Source organism: Gorilla gorilla, chromosome 10 (assembly GCF_029281585.2).
Source record: "Gorilla gorilla gorilla isolate KB3781 chromosome 10, NHGRI_mGorGor1-v2.1_pri, whole genome shotgun sequence".
Taxonomy (NCBI): Eukaryota; Metazoa; Chordata; class Mammalia; order Primates; family Hominidae; genus Gorilla; species Gorilla gorilla.
In genome coordinates, this window is record NC_073234.2 from 114078874 (window position 1) to 114099973 (window position 21100).

At 38.2% G+C, this 21100-nt stretch overlaps 1 protein-coding gene across 5 annotated transcripts in view; it reads left to right on the plus strand.

The window, feature by feature from the left end:
* The window catches only part of APAF1 (apoptotic peptidase activating factor 1), an 89601-nt gene that overhangs the window by 9231 nt on the left and 59270 nt on the right, over nucleotides 1-21100 (plus strand). For all 5 annotated transcript variants that reach the window (XR_008670562.2, XM_019038859.3, XM_019038860.4 and 2 more), the window contains exons 5-12: nucleotides 4142-4325; nucleotides 7424-7536; nucleotides 7643-7774; nucleotides 10483-10721; nucleotides 11120-11287; nucleotides 12449-12580; nucleotides 15917-16030; nucleotides 16496-16680. Coding sequence is in view for 4 of the 5 variants with exons in the window: in XM_019038859.3 (XP_018894404.2) it covers nucleotides 4142-4325; nucleotides 7424-7536; nucleotides 7643-7774; nucleotides 10483-10721; nucleotides 11120-11287; nucleotides 12449-12580; nucleotides 15917-16030; nucleotides 16496-16680 (1267 nt within the window). In the remaining variant the exon portion in view is untranslated. The remainder of the gene's footprint in view (nucleotides 1-4141; nucleotides 4326-7423; nucleotides 7537-7642; nucleotides 7775-10482; nucleotides 10722-11119; nucleotides 11288-12448; nucleotides 12581-15916; nucleotides 16031-16495; nucleotides 16681-21100) is intronic.

The window sequence follows — 21100 nt, forward strand, 5'->3', positions numbered from 1 at the left end:
AGGGAAAAAGGCCTTTGACCCTAGGTAATAGGTACGTAAATTAAAATATGAAAGAATTTACTAGGTAGCTATATCAGGATGCTTTCTTTACCTTTAATCTTGGGATGATTTTTACAAATTTTATTTTATTTTATTTTATTTTGAGACAGAGCCCCATTCTGATGCCCAGGCTGGGGTGCAATGATCTCAGCTCACTGCAGCCTCCGCCTCTTGACAGTCCCCCTGCCTCAGCCTCCCAAGTAGCTGGGACTACAGGTGTGTGCCACCACACCCAGCTAATTTTTGTATTTTTAGTAGAGATGGGGTTTCACCATGTTGGCCAGTTTGGTTTTGAACACCTGACCCAAGTGATCCCCTCGCCTCGGCCTCCCAAAGTTCTGGGATTACAGGCGTGAGCCGCTGTGCCTGGCCGATTTTTACAAATTTTAGGTAGACAGTACAAATTTAAAAAAATGGAAACTTAAGGCAACAGATAGTTTATTTGTCCGTTTTTGTTTGTTTGTTTAAATATTTTAAAAGTAGTATTTTCATTTAAAAAGAAGTAAAAGTTCTCCTTACTTGTTCCTTTTTGCTTTCTCCTAAATTCTTAATCTTTTTATTTTTATTTTTGAGACAGAGTCTCACTTTGTCACCTAGGCTGGAGTGCAGTGGCATGATCCCGGCTCACTGCAGCCTCAACTTTCCAGGCTCGGGTCATCCTCCCACCTCAGCCTCCTGAGTAGCTGGGCCACAGGCGCACAGCACGTTGCCTGGCCAAATTTTTTTTTTTTTTTTTTTTTTGAGACGGAGTCTCACTCTGTCGCCCAGGTTGGAGTGCAGTGGCGCGATCTCGGCTCACTGCAAGCTCCGCCTCCCGGGTTCACGCCATTCTCCTGCCCCAGCCTCCCGAGTAGCTGGGATTACAGGCACCTGCCACCACACCCAGCTAATTTTTTGTATTTTTAGTAGAAACGGGGTTTCACCGTGTTAGCCAGGATGGTTTCGATCTCCTGACCTCGTGATCCACCCATCTCGGCCTCCCAAAGTGCTGGGATTACAGGCATGAGCCACCACGCCCGGCCTTGCCTGGCTAATTTTTTGTATTTTTTTAGGGATGTGGTTTCACCATGTTGCTCAGGCTGGTCTCAAAATCCTGGGCTCAAGCAGTCTGTCTACCTTGGCCTCCCAAAGTGCTGGGAGCCACCGTGCCAGGCTCTAAATTCTAAACCTTATCCTAGAGATAATCTTGGTTAACAATTCGGAGTAAATTTTTCCAAACTTTATTCTCTGCATTTGTAAATATATACACATACAGAACACAGCTTTAAGTTTAAGTGAAGTCTCAAGGACTTGCTGTTTCATAACTGCAAACTTACACTGAAGGAGGCCTGAGGGGACCTCAGGAAACTTTAGGAGTAAGCAATAGGGCTTGTCTACCTTCTTCTAAGACATTGGCACTGATAATCAAACCAGGCTTCACAGCCCTGTCTCTACCTCAGTTACTGTAGAGTTCTCTGTCTCCAGTTGTTTGTTATATTTTAGACTTTCATGCAGTCACTATTCAGTACATTGCCAAATTCTGATCTAGGTCTTCTTCTGTCATTCCTATGTGTTTCTGCCATACCCTGTAGAACTCCTCTGTGAGCAGGAAACTCTCTTGTATCATCAGCTTCTTAGAATATTCGCCGTCTTGCCTTATCTGAGACTGGGCAGTTTCCTGAGTTTACTACCTTCTCCATAACCTTCTTAAGTGACATGGCAACTTTTTTCCTTTATATCCCACATACTTTAGCACCAGGAAATGGGTGGGCGTTGTTCTTGCTCTCTGTTGTCTCATCCAGACCATTAATACTCCCTTCTCCAGCTGAATGCTTTGAGGTTCATGTCTCTAACCTTTCCTATTGATGTAATCACCGTCTCATTCATTGACGATTGGAGTTCGTAGCTTATAACCTTCCTCTTATGCTCTTTGTCTGTTAGCACTCTTAGTGATTTTGATACCTGTGTGGATGAGTCATCCAAAACCTTAGCCTCTTACCTTCTTAACCTCTTTGTCTCCTGTGAACATTTCTTAACTCTTCCCTGATTACAGGCTAGACCCTGATCTTTGTCATTACTAGAACTACAGCACTTTCGAAATCTTGGTGTTGAGCAATCTCTTCTACTCTTTACCCACCTCCACCCATTTTATTCTTCAGGTTTAATGCTATAGACTTACCAAGACTTCTCATCCATTGATTCCAGAATATCCCCTCTATTTATACTATCAGTCCTCTCCTAGACTTCAGCCATCATTGTCCATCATTTTATTGTCCATCATTCAGTTGCTTCTTAGCACATACTCTTGACTCTTTAGTCCTCTCCTTATCTGGAGGGAAAACCGATTTTTTTCTCTATGCTGGGAAGTGGAATAGGTATTTGCTCCTCAAGGCTTCATCCAGACCATTGCTTACTTCCTCTTTTCTGGGACTGATCCTTTCCTTGACCTTGTGCAGGTTCAAAGACTCCACGTCACTTCAAGTTATAAAAAGTCTAATTTTCATAATTAATATGTCAAGTCCTATTCAGTACTCCAAACTTCATTTACATATAAGGTTCAGTTGGGCCTGCTTGAAACTTTGGAAGCCTGCAATGGGATAGTCGGTTAAGGTGGGTTGTTTCCAGCTTTTTCCTGTTGCAAACAATGCTGCAGTGAATATTCTTGTGGATGCAGAATAGTGTAGAAGTTGAACATTGATGCTTTAAGTTTGAATCTCAACTCTGCTTCATTAGCTGTGTAACTTTGGGCAAATTACTCAACTTTTCTATTCTTCAGTTTCCTCATTATCAAAATGAAGATAATAGCGTCTGCTTGGTAGTGTGCTATAGGATTAAATGAATGAACATACAGAGAACTCTTAGAATAGTGCCCAATAAATATCTGATGTAAATAGATCTTTGTGCATATATACAAGTATCTCTTTTGGGTGATTAAGTTTTTAAAGTAGTGATTTATATTTGTATTTAATTATTTGTGAATACCAGTAAATAAATTGCCCTTTGGTGTAATTTAATTCATTTATCTTTGAGTCTGTTTTTTGCTTTTTTTGGTATGTTTAAGATCACATAAATCTTTATGATTGATGCTACTGGAATGATCTAATGCTACTGTTTACCATATTTTACACATAGGGACCCCTCTTTTTTATATATGTATATTTATGTGGAGGTGATTAAGTATAGTCTATGAAGACTTAAGATTTTGGCTCCTGACAATATGTAAATAAAAATACATATTTCAAGATGTTTTATGGCTCAATTAACAATGATGATGATAACAGTAATAATAATCATGGCCATTCCTAGTGTTTACTAGTTTGAAGCTTAATATTGGTAAGTTGCTGTCAGATCCATAATACTAATAACCTGTTTTAATCCTTTATACTTAACATAGCAATTTCACATATTTTATATCATTAATTTTTCACAGCAACTCTGAAATAGGTGGGCTAGACAGCCTTATTTCAGTATAATCAATGAGACTGAGGTTAAATGATTTGATAAAGATTGCTTAGCTAGTAAGCAGTAGAGCCAGACTTGAATCTAACTTCCTATTTTAAGTCTGTATAAGAAAACCATAATGGGTGAGTTATATGTTCCAGGACATCAGTAGTTCTCAACGAGGGTTGATTTCACACCCCCCCAGGTGACATTTGACAATGTTTGGAGACATTTTTGTTTGTCAGTACTGGTGAAGGAGAATCCTATTGGCATCTAGTGGATAGAGACCAAAAAGGCTGTTAAACATCCTATAATGCATAGGACAGTCCCTTACAACAAAGAATTGCCATCCCAAAAAGTCAGAAGTACAAGGTTTAGAAACTGTGCTGTGCAGTGATCACTGACAACACAGGACAAAGATCATAAAACTTTACTTGGTAAGATTTTCCCGATAAGCCACAGATTTACTTCAAACTTCAGTTTCTTCACCTCTTCAACTTGTCTTAGATTCAGGATATAAAGCCTACCAATATCTTGCATGTGAAATTTATACTCTAAATCAAGAGAAGTTGAAGATGTGATGGGATTGTAAATTGGAGTAAATCTGATGCTTAACAGTAAAACCATTTAAAGGAGTACTCCTGTTGAAAGGCCTTAAGTTCATTATTCTTTCCCTCACTAGGTTGTTTCCCAGGGGGAGTGCATTGGGTTTCAGTTGGGAAACAAGACAAATCTGGGCTTCTGATGAAACTGCAGAATCTTTGCACACGGTTGGATCAGGATGAGAGTTTTTCCCAGAGGCTTCCACTTAATATTGAAGAGGCTAAAGACCGTCTCCGCATTCTGATGCTTCGCAAACACCCAAGGTACCGATGGTCACATTTAGTTGGTGTGTCAGGTCCCATGTCCCAATAAGATGTAACTACTGACCTCTTGAGAACATCATGCCTTTTTCCTGCTGTCCTATAGGGAGGATAAGAGAGAACCATTGCGGCCGGGTGCAGTGGCTCACGCCTGTAATCCCAGCACTTTGGGAGGCCGAGGCTGTTGGATTACCTGAGGTCAGGAGTTCAAGACCAGCCTGACTAACATGGTGAAACCCCATCTCTACTAAACATACAAAATTAGCCAGGTGTTGGTGGCTCATGCCTGTAATCCCAGCTGCTCGGGAGGCTGAGGCAGGAGAATCGCTTGAACCCGGGAGGCGGAGGTTGCAGTGAGCCGAGATCGTGCCATTGCACTCTAGCCTGGGCAATAAGAGTGAAACTCCATCAGAAAAAAAAAAAAAAAAAGAGAGAGAAAGAAAGAAAGAACCATTGCTTTCCTGCTTTTCTCTCTTGTATTTAAAACGAAAAAAAAAGTGGCTGCCACTCGGCCTAAAATTGCTTTTTCTCTTTGCATCCTACCTACCACATCATCTCTTATGTACCATTGTAGGCTTTCAGGAAATGTCTTAAGTAGGTGAGTTGGTGAGTGGTCTTTGCTAGAAAAGTGTAAACTTCATACTTTGAATCCGTTATTTCTAATGGGTTAACATAGAACAAGAGAGAACAAATGCAGGCAACTGATAAATGTCAGGAAGGGGCCAGGCACAGTGGCTCATGCCTGTAGTCCCAGCACTTTGGGAGGCCATGGTGGATAGTTTGCTTGAGTCCAGGAGTTCAAGGCCAGCATGGGCAACATGATGAAACCCTGTCTTTCTAAAAAATACAAAAATTAATCTGGTGTGGTGGTACACACCTGTGGTCCCAGCTACTCAGGAGGCTAAGGTGGGAGGATCACTTGAGCCTAGGAGATTGAGGCTGCAGTGAACCCAGATTGTGCCACTGTATTCCAGCTTGGGTGGCAGAGGAAGACCCTGTTTCAATTAAAAAAAAAGTCAGGAAGGATTTTTAATGGGGCTCTTCTGTTTGATTGTCTTAGTTTCTAGAAATATACATGTAACTCTTCTACTTCCATGTACTTCAGGAGTGAGTTTGTTTTGTTTGTTCAACAGTTAATTAATTCAGCAAATACTTACCATTATAATTATGTGCCAGGCACTGTTACCAAGTGTTTCACAGTTTTCATTAGCCAAAAGAGAGACAGCAGTTTAGTTGCTGCTTGTCTTAAGAATATAACCTTGGATTCAGTCAACAATTTGATTTCTGTCATCTTAACAGCCTCTCTTTCATTTGTTCATTTAACCAACATTGACTGTTGTGCCAGGTTCTGGGCCAAGTGCTGCAAGTACAAAGATAAATAAAGCATGCCTTGGGAATGTTATAGTATATTGAGTGAGAGTTAGGTAGTGGCTCTGCACTTTTTAAAAATGCCCTAATGCACCCAAGGATGCAGTATACTTTCATATGTAGCAGTTGCTGAGTATGGCAGTGATTCTCAAATTGGTAAGGGTATTAATATCAGAATATAGGGTGAGAAGAGTATTTTTGGGAAAAGCCTAGTAGGTGATTCTGATGCATATTCGTTATATTTTTATGGTGCAATCTCTGCTCACTGAAGCTCCGCCTCCTGGGTTCAAGTGATTCTCCTGCCTCAGCCTCCTAGTAGCTGGGACTACAGGTGCCCCGCCACACGCCGGGCTAATTTTTTGTATTTTTAGTAGAGATGGGGTTTCACCGTGTTAGCCAGGATGGTCTTGATCTCCTGACCTCGTGATCTGCCCACCTCGGCCTCGCAAAGAGCTGGGATTACAGGCGTGAGCCACTGCGCCCGGCCCCTCCTTCTCTTGATATTGATCTGTGTAGAGGAAATAGGATTGAGATCACTAACCCTTCCCTCTTTAATTGCTCAGTAACTTTTCCCTAGTTCTACTTTCCCTTTTTTGCAAAAATAAAATTGACTTCTGTTGTGTAAAATAATGTAGCCACTTTCAGATGTGTCAGACTAGCTTACGAAGCCAGGCATATTTTTTTAATCTCTCAGTTTCATTTGGTTTATACTTTTGTAATTTTTCAACCTATATATGTGCCTAGAGTATTTCTTTATTTTTATTTTTATTTTTATTTTTTTAGATGGAGTTTCGCTCTTGTTGCCCAGGCTGGAGTGCAATGGCGCGATATCGGTTCACTGCAACCTCCGCCTCCCGGGTTCAAGCGATTCTCTGCCTCAGCGAGTAGCTGGGATTACAGGCTTGTGCCACCTCGCCTTGGCTAATATTATATTAGAGACGGGGTTTCTCCATGTTGGTCAGGCTGGTCTCAAACTCCCAACCTCAGGTGATCCGCCTGCCCTGGCCTCCCAAAGTGCTGGGATTACAGGCCTAGAGTATTTTTTTTTGTAATGTACAGCCATAGTGTGTCATTCAGACAAAAATGTTATTGTATAATTATGCTATCAGGTTTTAGTTATATTTTTTCCCCTCATCTGTTCTAGTGAGTTTAGAAAAGTTTTTGGAGAGAACAATTGGGAATTGGCATAGAGATTCTTGGTTACTATGAATAAACAAATTGATTTAAAAAAAACACTTGTATACCAAATGAAAGGTAATATTCTTTTAGGTTACAACATATGAAATTGCTAGTTTTATAGGTAAAAAATGGTCACATATCATCATTATTGTATGATTCATTCTAATGCTAACCTGAGCTCAGTTCTAGTTTGGTTTTGGTGCTTAAAGACTGAGTTGGAAAATCCCATTACTTGGATAGTAATGGTCGCTTTTTTTTTTTTTTTGGCACTCAGTAAGTGACGGCTGAACCTTTTATGGTAGGATCTGTAATTTTAATATGTTCTGATTTAGGGTTTGAAGAGAAGGCAGTCTCTAATTTTTTTTTTCCTTATTTGAATCAGCATATTGAGAAGAGTATAGCAAAGAGGAAGAATCATTTTCCTAGATCTAGCCATCTATTTGTTTAAAAAAATTTTTAATTTGGTAGATTTTAAAAGACACTGGTGGGATTATCTTTTTAAAAGGAAGCTTAAGATAAGTGTCATTAGTGATTAATTTTTTTTTTTAAATTAGGTCTCTGTTGATCTTGGATGATGTTTGGGACTCTTGGGTGTTGAAAGCTTTTGACAATCAGTGTCAGATTCTTCTTACAACCAGAGACAAGAGTGTTACAGATTCAGTAATGGGTAAGGATTATTCATTTACTTTTTAGTACCTTTATATTTAATTTAATTACATTTAAATATGTGACATACCAAATTACTTACTTTGTCTTGTGATTTTTGTTTGCAGGTCCTAAATATGTAGTCCCTGTGGAGAGTTCCTTAGGAAAGGAAAAAGGACTTGAAATTTTATCCCTTTTTGTTAATATGAAGAAGGCAGATTTGCCAGAACAAGCTCATAGTATTATAAAAGAATGTAAAGGTACAGTTATTTGTTTATGAGGAGATTATAGGGAGTTATATAATTTCCCTTTTGTAAATTGAGCTAATGAATATGATAATTTAGCACATGAACATCCAAAAACTTTTCTGGGAGATTTAGTATTGTAGGTTCTCTGATATCTTAAATGGATACATGATATTATGGTATTTATTTATTCATTAAAATAATATTTACCATCTACCCACAGTGTGTTAGAGACCACATTAGTGAGAGAAGTGAGACACAGATGTGACCTCTGCTGTCAGAGTTAAAAATAGAGTGAGAATCAGATTTAAAACTTGTTTTTGCTTGGGATTTTATAAAAATAGTGTTCTAATTTGGTAAGTAAAAACTGGTGTCTTAATTTGCATTTTTTGTTAGTGAAGTTAAACTTTTTACTTGTTTATTGAATACGTTTTAAGAAGTTATCCTTGACTTTAAGAAAATTATCCTTGACTCACTTTTCTTTTTTGATATAAGTATTTTTAATTTATTTCTAAATACTCAAAAAATAGAAACTATTAGCTCTTTGTCATATTTTTACAAGTATTATTTCCCAGTAAAACAATTTTTTAATTTAAAATTTATATATAGAATCTCACTGTGTTGCCCAGGCTGGTCTTGAACTACTTGCCTCAAATGATCCTCCTGCCTTAGCCTCCCAAAGCACTGGGACTACAGGCATGAGTCACCATGTCCAGCCTGTTTCCCAGTTTTTTGTGTACCTTTTATTTGTTGTATTCTTTTGACATATAGAAGCTTAAAATTTTAAACAGTCTATCAACTCTTAAAATTATTTCTTTCATTATTGTTATGCTTGGAAATACCTTATTTTTCTTCTTTTTCTCTTTTGAGACAAGTCTCACTCTGTCGTCCAGGCTGGAGTACAGTGGCGTGATCTCGGCTCACTGCAACTTCTGCCTCCCAGGTTCAAGCAGTTCTTCTGCCTCAGCCTCTCGAGTATCTGGGACTACAGGCATGTTCCACCATGCCTGGCTAATTTTTGTATTTTCGGTAGAGACAGGGTTTCGCCATGTTGGTCAGGCTGGTCTCGAACTCCTGACCTCAGGTGATTGCCCGCCTCAGCCTCCCAAAGTGCTGGGATTATAGGCATGAGCTACCATACCTGGCCACCTTATTTTTCATTCTGCCATCAAATAGACACACAGTTTTATTTGTTTATTTATTTATTTATTTTATTTATTTATTTTTTGAGACTGAGTCTCACTCTGTTGCCCAGGCTGGAGTGCAGTGGTGCGAACTCTGCTCACTGCAACCTCTGCTGCCCAGGTTCAAGTGATCCTCCCGCCTCAGCCCCCTAGTAGCTGGGATTACAGGTGTGTGCTACCTCACCCAGCTAATTTTTGTAGTTTTAGTAGAGATGGGGTTTCACCATCTTGGCCAGGGTAGTCTTGAACTCCTGACCTCGTGATCCACCTGCCTCGGCCACCCAAAGTGCTGGGATTACAGGCGTGAGCCACCACACGTGGCCAGTTTTGTTAATTTTTAAAGAAATCTTACACTTAGAAAAAATGCTTGATTTGTAGTTATTACAAAGGGTGATGCATGTCCATTTTGAAAATGTGTGAAACTAAAGAAAAAATAGAAATTATCCATAACCTGATAATTATTAGCATCATGAGAGTATTGCCTCCAGTCTTTTAGAACAAAGATTTAAAAAATTGAGATTATGTATACATAGTTTTGGATTTTGCCCTTTTTTTTTTTTAAAGAGCCAGGGTCTTGCTCTGTCAGCCAGGCTGGAGTGCAGTAAGATCACAGCTCACTGCAGGCTTGAATGTCTTGGCTTAAGCAATCCTCCTGCCCCAGCCTCCTGAATAGCTGGGACTGCAGATACCCACCACCACACCTGGGTAATTTTTAAATTTTTTTGTAGCGACAGGGTCTCACTATGTTGCCCAGGCAGGTCTCAAACTTCTGCCCTCAAGCAATCCTCCCACCTCAGCCTCCCGAAGTGCTAGGACTACAGACACATGTCGCCACACCCAGCTGGATCTTACCCTTTTTCTATATCTTGAGCATTTTCTCATGTTGTTAAATATTTTTTTGAAAAAAATTTACCAGTGGCATAATACTGATATATCTTAATTTATTCAACCACTTCTGTATTATTGGACATTGTTTACGTTGTTTAAGATTTTTTCACTATTCTAAGTGTGCTGTGATGAATATCCTTAAACTTAATCATTCTTTTCTTTTTCTTTAAGACAGAGTCTCACACTGTTCCTCAGGCTAGGATGCAGTGGTGCTGTCATGGCTCACTGTAGCCTCAACCTCGTGGGCTGAAGCAATCCTCCCACCTCAGCCTCCTAAGTAGCCGGCACTATAGGCACACACCACCACACCTGGCTGATTTTTCTAATTTTTATTTTTAGTAGAGACAAGGTCTCATTAGGTTGCTCAGACTGGCGCATATATATATATATATATTTTTGTAATGACATCTTAGCCAGATTTGATCTATGTTATTTTGACTTAATAAAGATAATCAGGAACTTATTAAATGAAATGTTTCTTATTTCTAATTTTTTTGGAATAAATATCTAGAAGTGAAGTCAAGAGTGATAAATACTTAAGGCTTTTGATAACATGCAGCAGAAATTGTTTCTTAGTAATGTAAGTAAGTTGATTCTTATTAGTGACAAAATAGGATGGTATTAGCACAGTGACTTCTTTTTTTTTTTAAGGCTCTCCCCTTGTAGTATCTTTAATTGGTGCACTTTTACGTGATTTTCCCAATCGCTGGGAGTACTACCTCAAACAGCTTCAGAATAAGCAGTTTAAGAGAATAAGGAAATCTTCGTCTTATGATTATGAGGCTCTAGATGAAGCCATGTCTATAAGTGTTGAAATGCTCAGAGAAGACATCAAAGATTATTACACAGATCTTTCCATCCTTCAGAAGGACGTTAAGGTGCCTACAAAGGTAATGGGATCAACGATCCTCATCATTGGGTATTTATTGCATGTAAGCTTTGATATAGTACTGAGCATGTTGTTACAGAGAACCTTGGAAGGATAAGACCCAGGGGACTGAGGTGGTGGGGTGTTGGGTGTAGAAGTCCCTCTGCTGTTAGCTTCCATTAAGGGCTTTGTGTTGAACTCAGGAGTTAACCTATTTCTGTGGTTCTAGTGCAGCTGAAGAAGCGTCTGACTTCTCTTTCTCTTTTCTATCTTGAGGAGTAGTTGAGTTTCTTCTTAAGAAATGGAGACATTCTTACTCAGGGCTTTAAGATACCGTTTTTGTGTGTGTGTGATAATATCTATCTACAGTCCTGGTCTTTGTACTTTTGTGGCATATTAAATACTTACAATGATTCCTAGGTGTTATGTATTCTCTGGGACATGGAAACTGAAGAAGTTGAAGACATACTGCAGGAGTTTGTAAATAAGTCTCTTTTATTCTGTGATCGGAATGGAAAGTCGTTTCGTTATTATTTACATGATCTTCAAGTAGATTTTCTTACAGAGAAGAATTGCAGCCAGCTTCAGGTACTTGCATCTTGGTTTACTTTTTTTTTTCCTTTTTCCTTTGAAATAATTTTAGATTTATTGAAAATTTACAAAATAGTAGATAGTTTCTGTGCATAAGTCCTTCACCTAGCTTCCCCTAATATTAACATTTTATATAACCATAGTACAGTTGTTAAAGCCAGAAAATTAACATTGATACAATACTGTTCACTAACCTACGTGTTCTTTTTGTGGTCCAGGCCAATTTAGGATCCCGTATTGCATATGATTGTCTTGTTTCCCTACTTGTCATTTTTTTCTGTCTCCTCAAATCTGTGAAAATTTATCAGTCTTTATCTTTCATGGCCTTGTCACCTTTGAAGAGTACTGGCTAGTAATTTTGTACAGTATACCCAAATTTGGTTTTGTGTGATGTTTTTCCTGACTAGATTGAAGTTATAGATATTTGGCAAGAATACCAATGATGTTGTATCTTTCTCAGTGGCGTCATAGGCTGAGAGTACTTGGTGGTTTTTAAAAAATTTTTTGTAGAGATAGTGTTTTGCCATGTTGCCCGGGCTGTTCTTGAACTCCTGGGCTCAAGTGATCCACCTGTCTTGGCCTCCCAAAGTGCTGAGATTGTAGGTATGAGCCACTATTCCCAGACTCCTGGTGTTGATATGTTTTATTATGGGTGATGTTAATGTTGATAATTTGTTTAAAGTGGTATCTGCCAGGTTTCTGCACTGTAAAGTCATTATTTTGTGGGGAGATTCTCTGTATATATATATATATGTATTTTTTTTTTTTTTTGAGACAGGGTCTTACTGTGTTGCCCAGGCTGGCATGCAGTGGCTCACTGCAACCTTAAACTCCTGGGCTCGATTGGTCCTGAGTAGCTAATTCCCGAGTAGCTGGGTCTGCAGGCACATGCCACCACACCTGACTGATTTTTTTTATTTTTTATTTTTTGTAAAAAAATTAAATATAGGGATATCTCTCTGTGTTGCCCAGGCTAGTCTTGAAGTCCTGGCCTCAAGTGATCCTCCTACCTTGGCCTCCCAAAGTGCTGGGATTACAGGTGTCAGCCACCGAGCCCGGCCTCTCTGTACATTCTTAATAGCTTTGGAAGCTGAAGTTACTGTGATGCTTAGGTTATAAAATTGTTTCTGGCTTCTGAAACGTTTCATTGGGTTGCAGGATCTACATAAGAAGATAATCACTCAGTTTCAGAGATATCACCAGCCGCATACTCTTTCACCAGATCAGGAAGACTGTATGTATTGGTACAACTTTCTGGCCTATCACATGGCCAGCGCCAAGATGCACAAGGTAAGATGACCCATTTAAAAATTCTTTTATCTGACTTCCCTTTTTCCATATGTATTACAAATAAGTGCTGTTTTCTGTTATTTTTTGTCTGGAATTTTGTTCATATTGCTTTCCATTTGATTTTTTTTTTTTTTTTTTTGAGACAGGGTCTCACTTTGTTTCTCAGGCTGGAGTGCAGTGGCACAGTCTCAGCTCATTACAACCTCACCTCCTGGGCTCAAGTGATCCTCCCACTTCAGCCCCCCATGTAGCTGGGACTATAGGCACATGCCACCATGCCTGGCTAATATTTTTGTATTTTTGGTGGAGATGGGGTTTCACTATGTTGCTCAGGCTGGTCTCAAACTCCTGAGCTCGACGTGAGCTCAAGTGATCCACTCGCTTCAGCCTCCCAAAGTGTTAGGAGTACAGGCATGAGCCACCGCGGCTGGCTGAAGATTTGAATTTTTATGTAGTTAAATTTACCACTGTTGTTGTCGTCGTTGTTTGGTATTTTGCTTTGCTGTCCTGTTCATAAACATGTATTGTTTTATTAGTATAATTTTTTATTAGTAAAAATGGGATTATAGCTTGCGTAATTATTTTTGTTTTTACCTGTAGTGATTAGAAAAGGTACCTTAGTAACTAGTAAATGAACCACCTCAGAATTAATCCTCTTCTTACTAGTAGCTTTCCTTTTTGGGCAGTATGGATTTGTTTTGTAAGCTTTGAGAGGAAATGGATAGTGGAAAAGTATATTCATTGATTCAATAAATATTTATTGAGTGCTTGTTATGTATATTGCTCTTCATTAAGAGGATAAAGCACAGGCACAAAGTCTTTGCTCTCACGAGTTTATGTTCTGGGAGGAGGCAGACATTAAACAAATTTATTATATTTCATTGGGTAGTTAAGTGCTCAGAAGAAGGACAGAGCATGGAAGGGGAAAGAAAGTGATGATAGAGGGGTAGAATCATCATAATTTGCTTATGGGTTTGGTATGCATTATAAGAGAAAGAGAAGAATCAAAGATGACTCCAAGAATCAAAGATGACTCAAACCCCAGTGGAAAGAACGGAGTCCATGAACTGAAACAGGGGTCTTTGGGAGAACAAGCTTTTTCCTGCAGAGAATGGGGATGGTTAAGAACTCATTTTGGATATATTAAGTCTGATATACCTATTAAGACATCTGGCTGGAAATATTGAATAGGCAGTTAGATATATGAGTCTAGAATTCTGGGGAGAATTATAGATGAAAGATGAAAATAGGGAATTATTAGCACATAGATGGTATTTGATTGAAGTCATGACTACCAAGTAGCTACTAAAAATGTTTACATTTGGAAAACCATATGTACTTTCAGTAAATTTTCTATGCTCAGGTATGTTATTTCTTGGTTATGATACATAGTAAATTGTTGTAGTTTGTTTTTTATCTAGCAAAATGTATTTACATTTAATAATGTATATTGGAATGATGGTATTCCAATAAATATTTGTGCCCTAATTTACTTAACCAAACTCTAGTTATCGAACATTTAGGTTTTCAGTTTTTTTGGTCCTTATGATGTAATGAGCATTCTTGTTTATCTTTGTACCTATGTTGTTTCCTTGGCAAATTCCGAGAAGTAGAATTACTGAGCCAATGCATCTTTTTAAAGCTTTTGACATGTATGATAGTGTGGCAGGATTCAGTTTCTCTTTAGCCTTTTTTCTGACTTTAAAGGTAATGGTTGATTTTCATTGGAAAAACAGAAAAAAACGATGAAAAAGAAAACAGAGATCACAACCATTACTAATGCTCTTGTGTATAGTTTTCTAGATCATTTTGCTGCTTCTATAAACATACTTGTCCCTTAAAACCAAATGGGATCATAATAGAAATAGTCTCATATATTGCTTTTTACCATTTAGTTACATTGAATGGTCATCTTTTCATGTCATTTATATAGAGTGACATGATTTTTAAAGCTGCATATTATTTCATTGCATAGCTACATTATGAATGGCCAGTTGGTTGATGGACAATTAGATTGTTTAAGCATATTCATCTGGTTATTTTCTTAGGATACTTTTTTATAAGTGGAATTTCGGGGTCAAATAGTATGTGCAGTTTAAATTTTAATACAGATTGCCAGACTGCTCTCCAGAAGGGTACCCTGTTTTACATGCCTACCAACAGTGGTTGAAACTGTTCATTTCCTCTGATTCTAGCTAATCACCTCCTCTCCTCTCCTCTCCTCTCCTCTCCTCTCCTCCCCTCCCCTCTCCTCTCCTCCCCTCCCCTCCCCTCCCCTCCCCTCTTCCTGCCCTCCCCTTTTCCTGCCCTTGCCCTTTCTTTGACAGGATCTCACCAGGATGTCACTCTGTTGCCCAGGCTGGAGTATAGTGGCATGATTTCAGCTGAAATCACTGCAACCACCACTTCCTGGGCTCAGGTGATCCTTCCACCTCAGCCTCCTGAGTAGCTGGGACCACGGGTGTGCACACCCGGCTAATTTTTGTATGTTTTGTAGAGTTGAGGTTTCACTGTGTTGCCCAGGCTGATCTTGACCCCTGGGCTCGAGTAATCCACCCTCTTCAGCCTCTCAAAGTGCTGGGATTACAGGTGTGAGCCACTGTGCTCAGCCCCAGCTAATATTCTTGTTACTTCTTTAGTCTTTAGAAATCTGATACTTTAAAAATGGTAAATTTTTCTTGTTCTACTTTGATTACCGGTGAGATTTTGGCCATCTGTGCTTTTCGTTTTGTGAATTGTGGCTCCCATCCTTTGTTTGCTTTTACCTCCTTTACCTGTTTTTTCTCTTGAAGTGTTTTTCTTTTTCTTACTGTTTTATTAGAATTTTCTATAAAAAATAATTTTCTGTAAAAATAAGGACTGAAGCCCTGATCTATCATATGTGTTACAAATAAATATTTTTTTAAAACTTCTTTGGTCTTGAGTTTAATTTATATTGCTTTCTACTGTATTGAAGATTTGAATTTTTATGTAGTTAAATACACTTTTATATAGTTAAGTGCAGTTTTTCTTTTTTGATATTTTGCTTTGGGGTCATGTTTACAAAGATTTCCTTCACTACAAGCTTACAAAAATATTTATTTTTATTTTCTAGTATTTTTAATGTTTTCTATTTTCTATTTAAATTTTTAACCAACTGGAGTTTATTTGGAGCTGAAGTATGAGGCCCATTTTATGTTTCTTTGGAACTATGGATGTGTTCTTTCTCACTAGCTTTTGCATCCTTTAAATTCTAGATATTTACTGTTTCTCTTAGCAGTGTGAGGTTAATGATGTTATACCTAAAATTTTTTTCTCTCTAACAGTGCTGCTGATACTACTTTTTGTTTTTTAAAGGAACTTTGTGCTTTAATGTTTTCCCTGGATTGGATTAAAGCAAAAACAGAACTTGTAGGCCCTGCTCATCTGATTCATGAATTTGTGGAATACAGACATATACTAGATGAAAAGGTATATATATTAACATGAAAAATTAGTGCTTAAAGGAATCTCATTTTTTTTTACATTTAATTCTAGATTTAATGATGGGAATGGGCAGAATAGAAGGGGTGAAGAGAATAGAAGGGGTGAAGATAATTTCCCTCCTTTGATTTTTGGTTATTCTAATTAATTTGCTTCCTACCCTACTGGGAAAGTAGGTAGGATTGAAGTTTAAAAGCTGGGAAAATAAGATGTTCAGTGGTTTTTTTAAAAAAAGAATGTATTAAGAAATGTGTTTGATAATGAGATTTTTACCCTATGTTTAAAAGTCAGAAGAGGATTACTATATATTTGTTACTTAATGGTTGGCTGTTCCATTTTAGTTCATATAAAGAATATTTCATTTAAGCTTTTAAAGTGGCAAGATCACAGAAACGGAAAAATGTCAGATCGTGGCTCTGATTGTGTTTCTAAGAGATTTCAGTTTATTTGTAGGATTGTGCAGTCAGTGAGAATTTTCAGGAGTTTTTATCTTTAAATGGACACCTTCTTGGACGACAGCCATTTCCTAATATTGTACAACTGGGTCTCTGTGAGCCGGAAACTTCAGAAGTTTATCAGCAAGCTAAGCTGCAGGCCAAGCAGGAGGTCGATAATGGAATGCTTTACCTGGAATGGATGTAAGTAGGTTAGGAGAGAAACCAAAGGGAGTGGTGCGCTAACTATGTCATTATTTTTCAGGTGGTGAATATGATCACTCCAGGAGGATTTAACTACTTTCAAAAGGGCTGGAACTTTTAATAAGCATTCTTACTTATTGAAAAGTTCTAGAGAAGTAAGCATAGGAGAAAATGATTGTATTTTCAAAGAATCCATATAAATAGATGCCTGTAAGGCATTTGGACAAATTATCCTAAGTATTCAGTACTAAGTGCTTGACTTACTGTAATTTAGTATAGTGGTGAGGAGCATGGACTTTGGAGCCACAGAACTGGGTTTGAGCCTCAGTTCTAAAACCTAATAATTCTGTGACTTTGAACAAGTTACAGGTTTTTCTCTCATATGTAAAATGGAGATAACAATCCTTTGAAATAAGTGCTATTTCCATGAAGATTTTATTTATTTATTTATTTATTTTTGAGACAGAGTCTCACTATGTTGCCAAGGCTGGAGTGCAGTGGTGTGATCTTGGCTCACTGCAACCTCTGCCTCCCGGATTCCAACGATTCTCCTGCCTCAGCCTCCAAAGTAGCTGGGATTATAGGTGCCCACCACCATGCCTGGCTAGTTTTTATATTTTTAGTGGAGATGGGGTTTCGTCATGTTGGCCAGGCTGGTCTCAAACTCCTGACCTCAAGTGATCTGCATGCCTCGGCCTCCCAAAGTGCTGGGACTACAGGCATGAGCCACCACGCCTGGCCTTCTGTGAAGATGTAAATGAGATAATGGCTGTAAAGTAATTTGCACTTTCCTTTGCACATATAGTCCTTATTAAATGCCCACTGAACCCTGATTATTCTCTCTTAGAGGAGTCTCTTTTGCTCTTACCTTAATCTTGTCAGCTTATAAAAAGGATAGCTATTAATACCATCTTTTTAATGCCTGTTATAATGCTACATAATCAAGTTATTCTATTTAATCTTCAAAACAAGTTTATAAGGTAAATTTTATTTTTATTTTATTTTATTTTATTTTTTTTGAGACGGAGTTTCACTCTTGTCGCCCAGGCTGGAGTTCAATGGCACGATCTCGGCTCACAGCAACCTCTGCCTCCTGGGTTCAAGCCATTCTCCTGCCTCAGCCTCCCAAGTAGCTGGAATTACAGGCATATGCCACCACGCCCGGCCGATTTTGTATTTTTTTTTAGTAGAGACAGGGTTTCTCCATGTTGGTCAGGCTGGTCTCGAACTCCAGACCTCAGGTGATCCACCCGCCTCGGCCTCCCAAAGTGTTGGGATTACAGGTGTGAGCCACTGCACCCGGCCTAAATTTTATTTACCTTATAAAAATTTAAGTACCTAAAATTGACCTCTGATTGTACAAATGAGAAAATTGAGGCACAGAAAGATTTGGACTTGGCTAAGTTCATGTGACTTGCTGAATGGGATTTAAACCTTGGGTCTTGTGGCTGGGCATGGTGGCTCATGCCTGGAATCCCAGCAATTTGGGAGGCCGAGGCGGGCGGATCACCTGAGGTCAGGAGTTTGAGACCAGCCTGGTCAACATGGTGAAACCCATCTTTACTAAAAATACAAAAATTAGCTGGATGTGGTGAATTGTTTGAACCCGGGAGGCAGAGACTGCAGTGAGCCGAGATTGTGCCACTGCGCTCCAGCCTGGGCAACAAAGTGAAGCTCTGTCTCAAAAAACAAAAAAAAACCCTTGGGTCTGCCTGGCTTTATTTTGCATGCTCTTTCCATATGTCATGCTTCCCTTACAGCTTGAAATAATAAATATGAGTGGCTCTCTTTTCCTATGTATAATTTATATCTAAATAGAAGTCCAGGTTGGTATCTGTGATCTTTATGGCATTAGGCCCTCTTTCCAAATAAGTCAGACTACTGTAGGTGATTTTCTTGATTCAGTTTAGTTCAAGAAGCGTTTGAGTTTCTGTACTGTGCTAAGCACTAGCATTCGAGTTTCTCTACTGTGCTAAGCACTGTTACTAGATGTGAGGTCTTTCCCCTAAGGAGTTCAAAATCTCGTAGTGAAGAAAGGAGTTTAAGCAAATAATTACAATATAATGCGATGAGTGTAACAACAGAACTATGTATAAGTAGAGATAGAACTGATAAGTAATTGGCTTGGAAAAATGAGGAATTCAAGGGAGGGTTCCATGAAGGAGAGAATGGTATCTGAGAGAATTAAAATTTTTTTTTAAGTTAAAATATGTTTAATTTTTGTTGGTTTTATTTATTTATTTTTTTTGAGGCAGGACCTCACTTTGTCACTTAGGTTGAGTGCAGTGGTATGATCACTGCTCACTGTAGCCTTGACCTCTTGGGCTCAAGCAACCCTCCTGCTTCAACCTCCTGAGTAGCTGAGACTACAGGCACATATTACCATGCCTAATTTTTTATTTTTTTGTGGAGATAAGGTCTCACTATGTTGCCCAAGCTGATCTCAAATTCCTGGACACAATTGATCCTCCTTCCTTGACCTCCCAAAATTCTTGGATTACAGGCATGAGCCCCCACACCCAGCAGGTTTTATTTTAAATAATACATGTTCCTGATTAAGACAAAAAACAATAGTAATAGGATGTAAGATGAAAAGTCAAAGACTAGCCATTTCCCTCCTACCTTCCCACTTTCCAGAGTTGACCATTCCTTAATACTTTCTAGTGAAGTGGAGGTCTCTCTCTCTCTCTCAGAAGCAGCCCCCTAACTTACTGAAGCTAGATTAGATCTGTCTGTATTTGAGAGAACTGTTTGCCCCATATCATAGCATTTGTCACACTTTATAGTGATTATCTGTTTACTTGGTTTTCTCTCATACTAGTCCATGTGTTCTTAAGTATAGAATAGTTTGGAGGTTAAAATAACATACCCTGGCTCTAGACTAGCCTGGGTTTGAGTCCCAGCTCTGCTATTTATTAGTTGTGTATCGTAAGGGGAAAGTTATTTAACTTCTTTTGCCTAATGGTAGTATTTTATAGCATTGTTGTGAGGATTAAATTAGTGTATATATGTATATAAACGTATAGACATACATATAGTACTTAGAACAGCACCCAGTTCATAGAAAGTGCTCAATAAATATTAGTTGTTATTAAGAATAGCATTTAGCATTTTTCTGGTCTGTATTCAGTATAAATTTATGGAAGATTGAATGAATTCATGTTTTAGTTAGTGGCTGAAATAGAATCTTAATACTTGGTCTGATCAAAGGGCATAGGTTTAGTTCTTGTTCTCTTATGAATTGTTGAGTTTCTTCCTGTTTTCTCCCATTGCATCAACTGCATTTCTCCTTGTGATGTTCTCTCATAGAATGGTTAGCTATTTATAGCTTATTTTTAAATTGTGTTTGACCAGTCCATATTCAAAGAATGCTTTATTTGAGTACTAGAAACTTTTTTGGTGTTTACTATAGAAAGGTTTAGGTTGGTATAAGCTTAAATTCAATTGAGTTTCTGTTTTCAATGAAATTATTTATTCACTCATTCATATGTTGTTTATCTAGTACTTTTGGGCCATCTACTATATATCCTTTATTATGAAAGTCACTTTCTGAGCTTTGAGGAATTGAATAGATAGATCAAGCAGACATAAAGAACATTTTAAAATCTAATCCTCTTAACTTTGCTAAACTTATCTGTTCTTCTAGTTGTCATCACTCTAGTTCTTATATTATACAGTCGACCCTCCGTATCCGTGGATTCTACATCCATAGATTCAACCAACCTGGATTGAAAATATTAGAAAAAAAGTAGATGGTTATGTTTGTATTGAACATGTACAGACTGTTTTCTTGTTATTATTTCCTAAACACGATGGTATTACAACTGTTTACATAGCATTTACATTGTACTAGGTATTTTGAGTAATCTATAGATGATTTAGGGTATACAGGAGGATGTGGTGGGTTACATGCAAATCCTATACCATTTTATGTAAGAGACTTGAGCATCTGTGGATTTTGGTATCTGTAGTGGGTCCTAGAACCAATCCCTCATCAATACTGAGGAACAACTGTACTTGTTTGTTTTATCACTTCTACTAAAGTGTAATACTTTGTAGGCAGGATCTAAATATGATTTACCTTTGTGTTCACTTTTATCACTTGATCTGTCTTGTGTGTGGTTAAGTTTTTTGAAGAATGATAGTAGTGGCACCTTTATGTGTCGGGTGCTGTTTAGAATAGATACCATTACTTCCATTTGACATATGAAGAAATAAAAACTTGTTAGGTTAAGTAATTTGCTCATTTACACACCTAATAAGTATTAGAAATGAGGTTAGGTTTCTCTGGCTGCCAACCCTTGATTTCTAAAATAAGCACAATACTATTTGACATATTTACTTGTACTCAAAGTGACAGGGATGTAATGTATATGAAATTCTGTCACTGCACTAATAGTTTTTTCTGGTTTAAGTATAC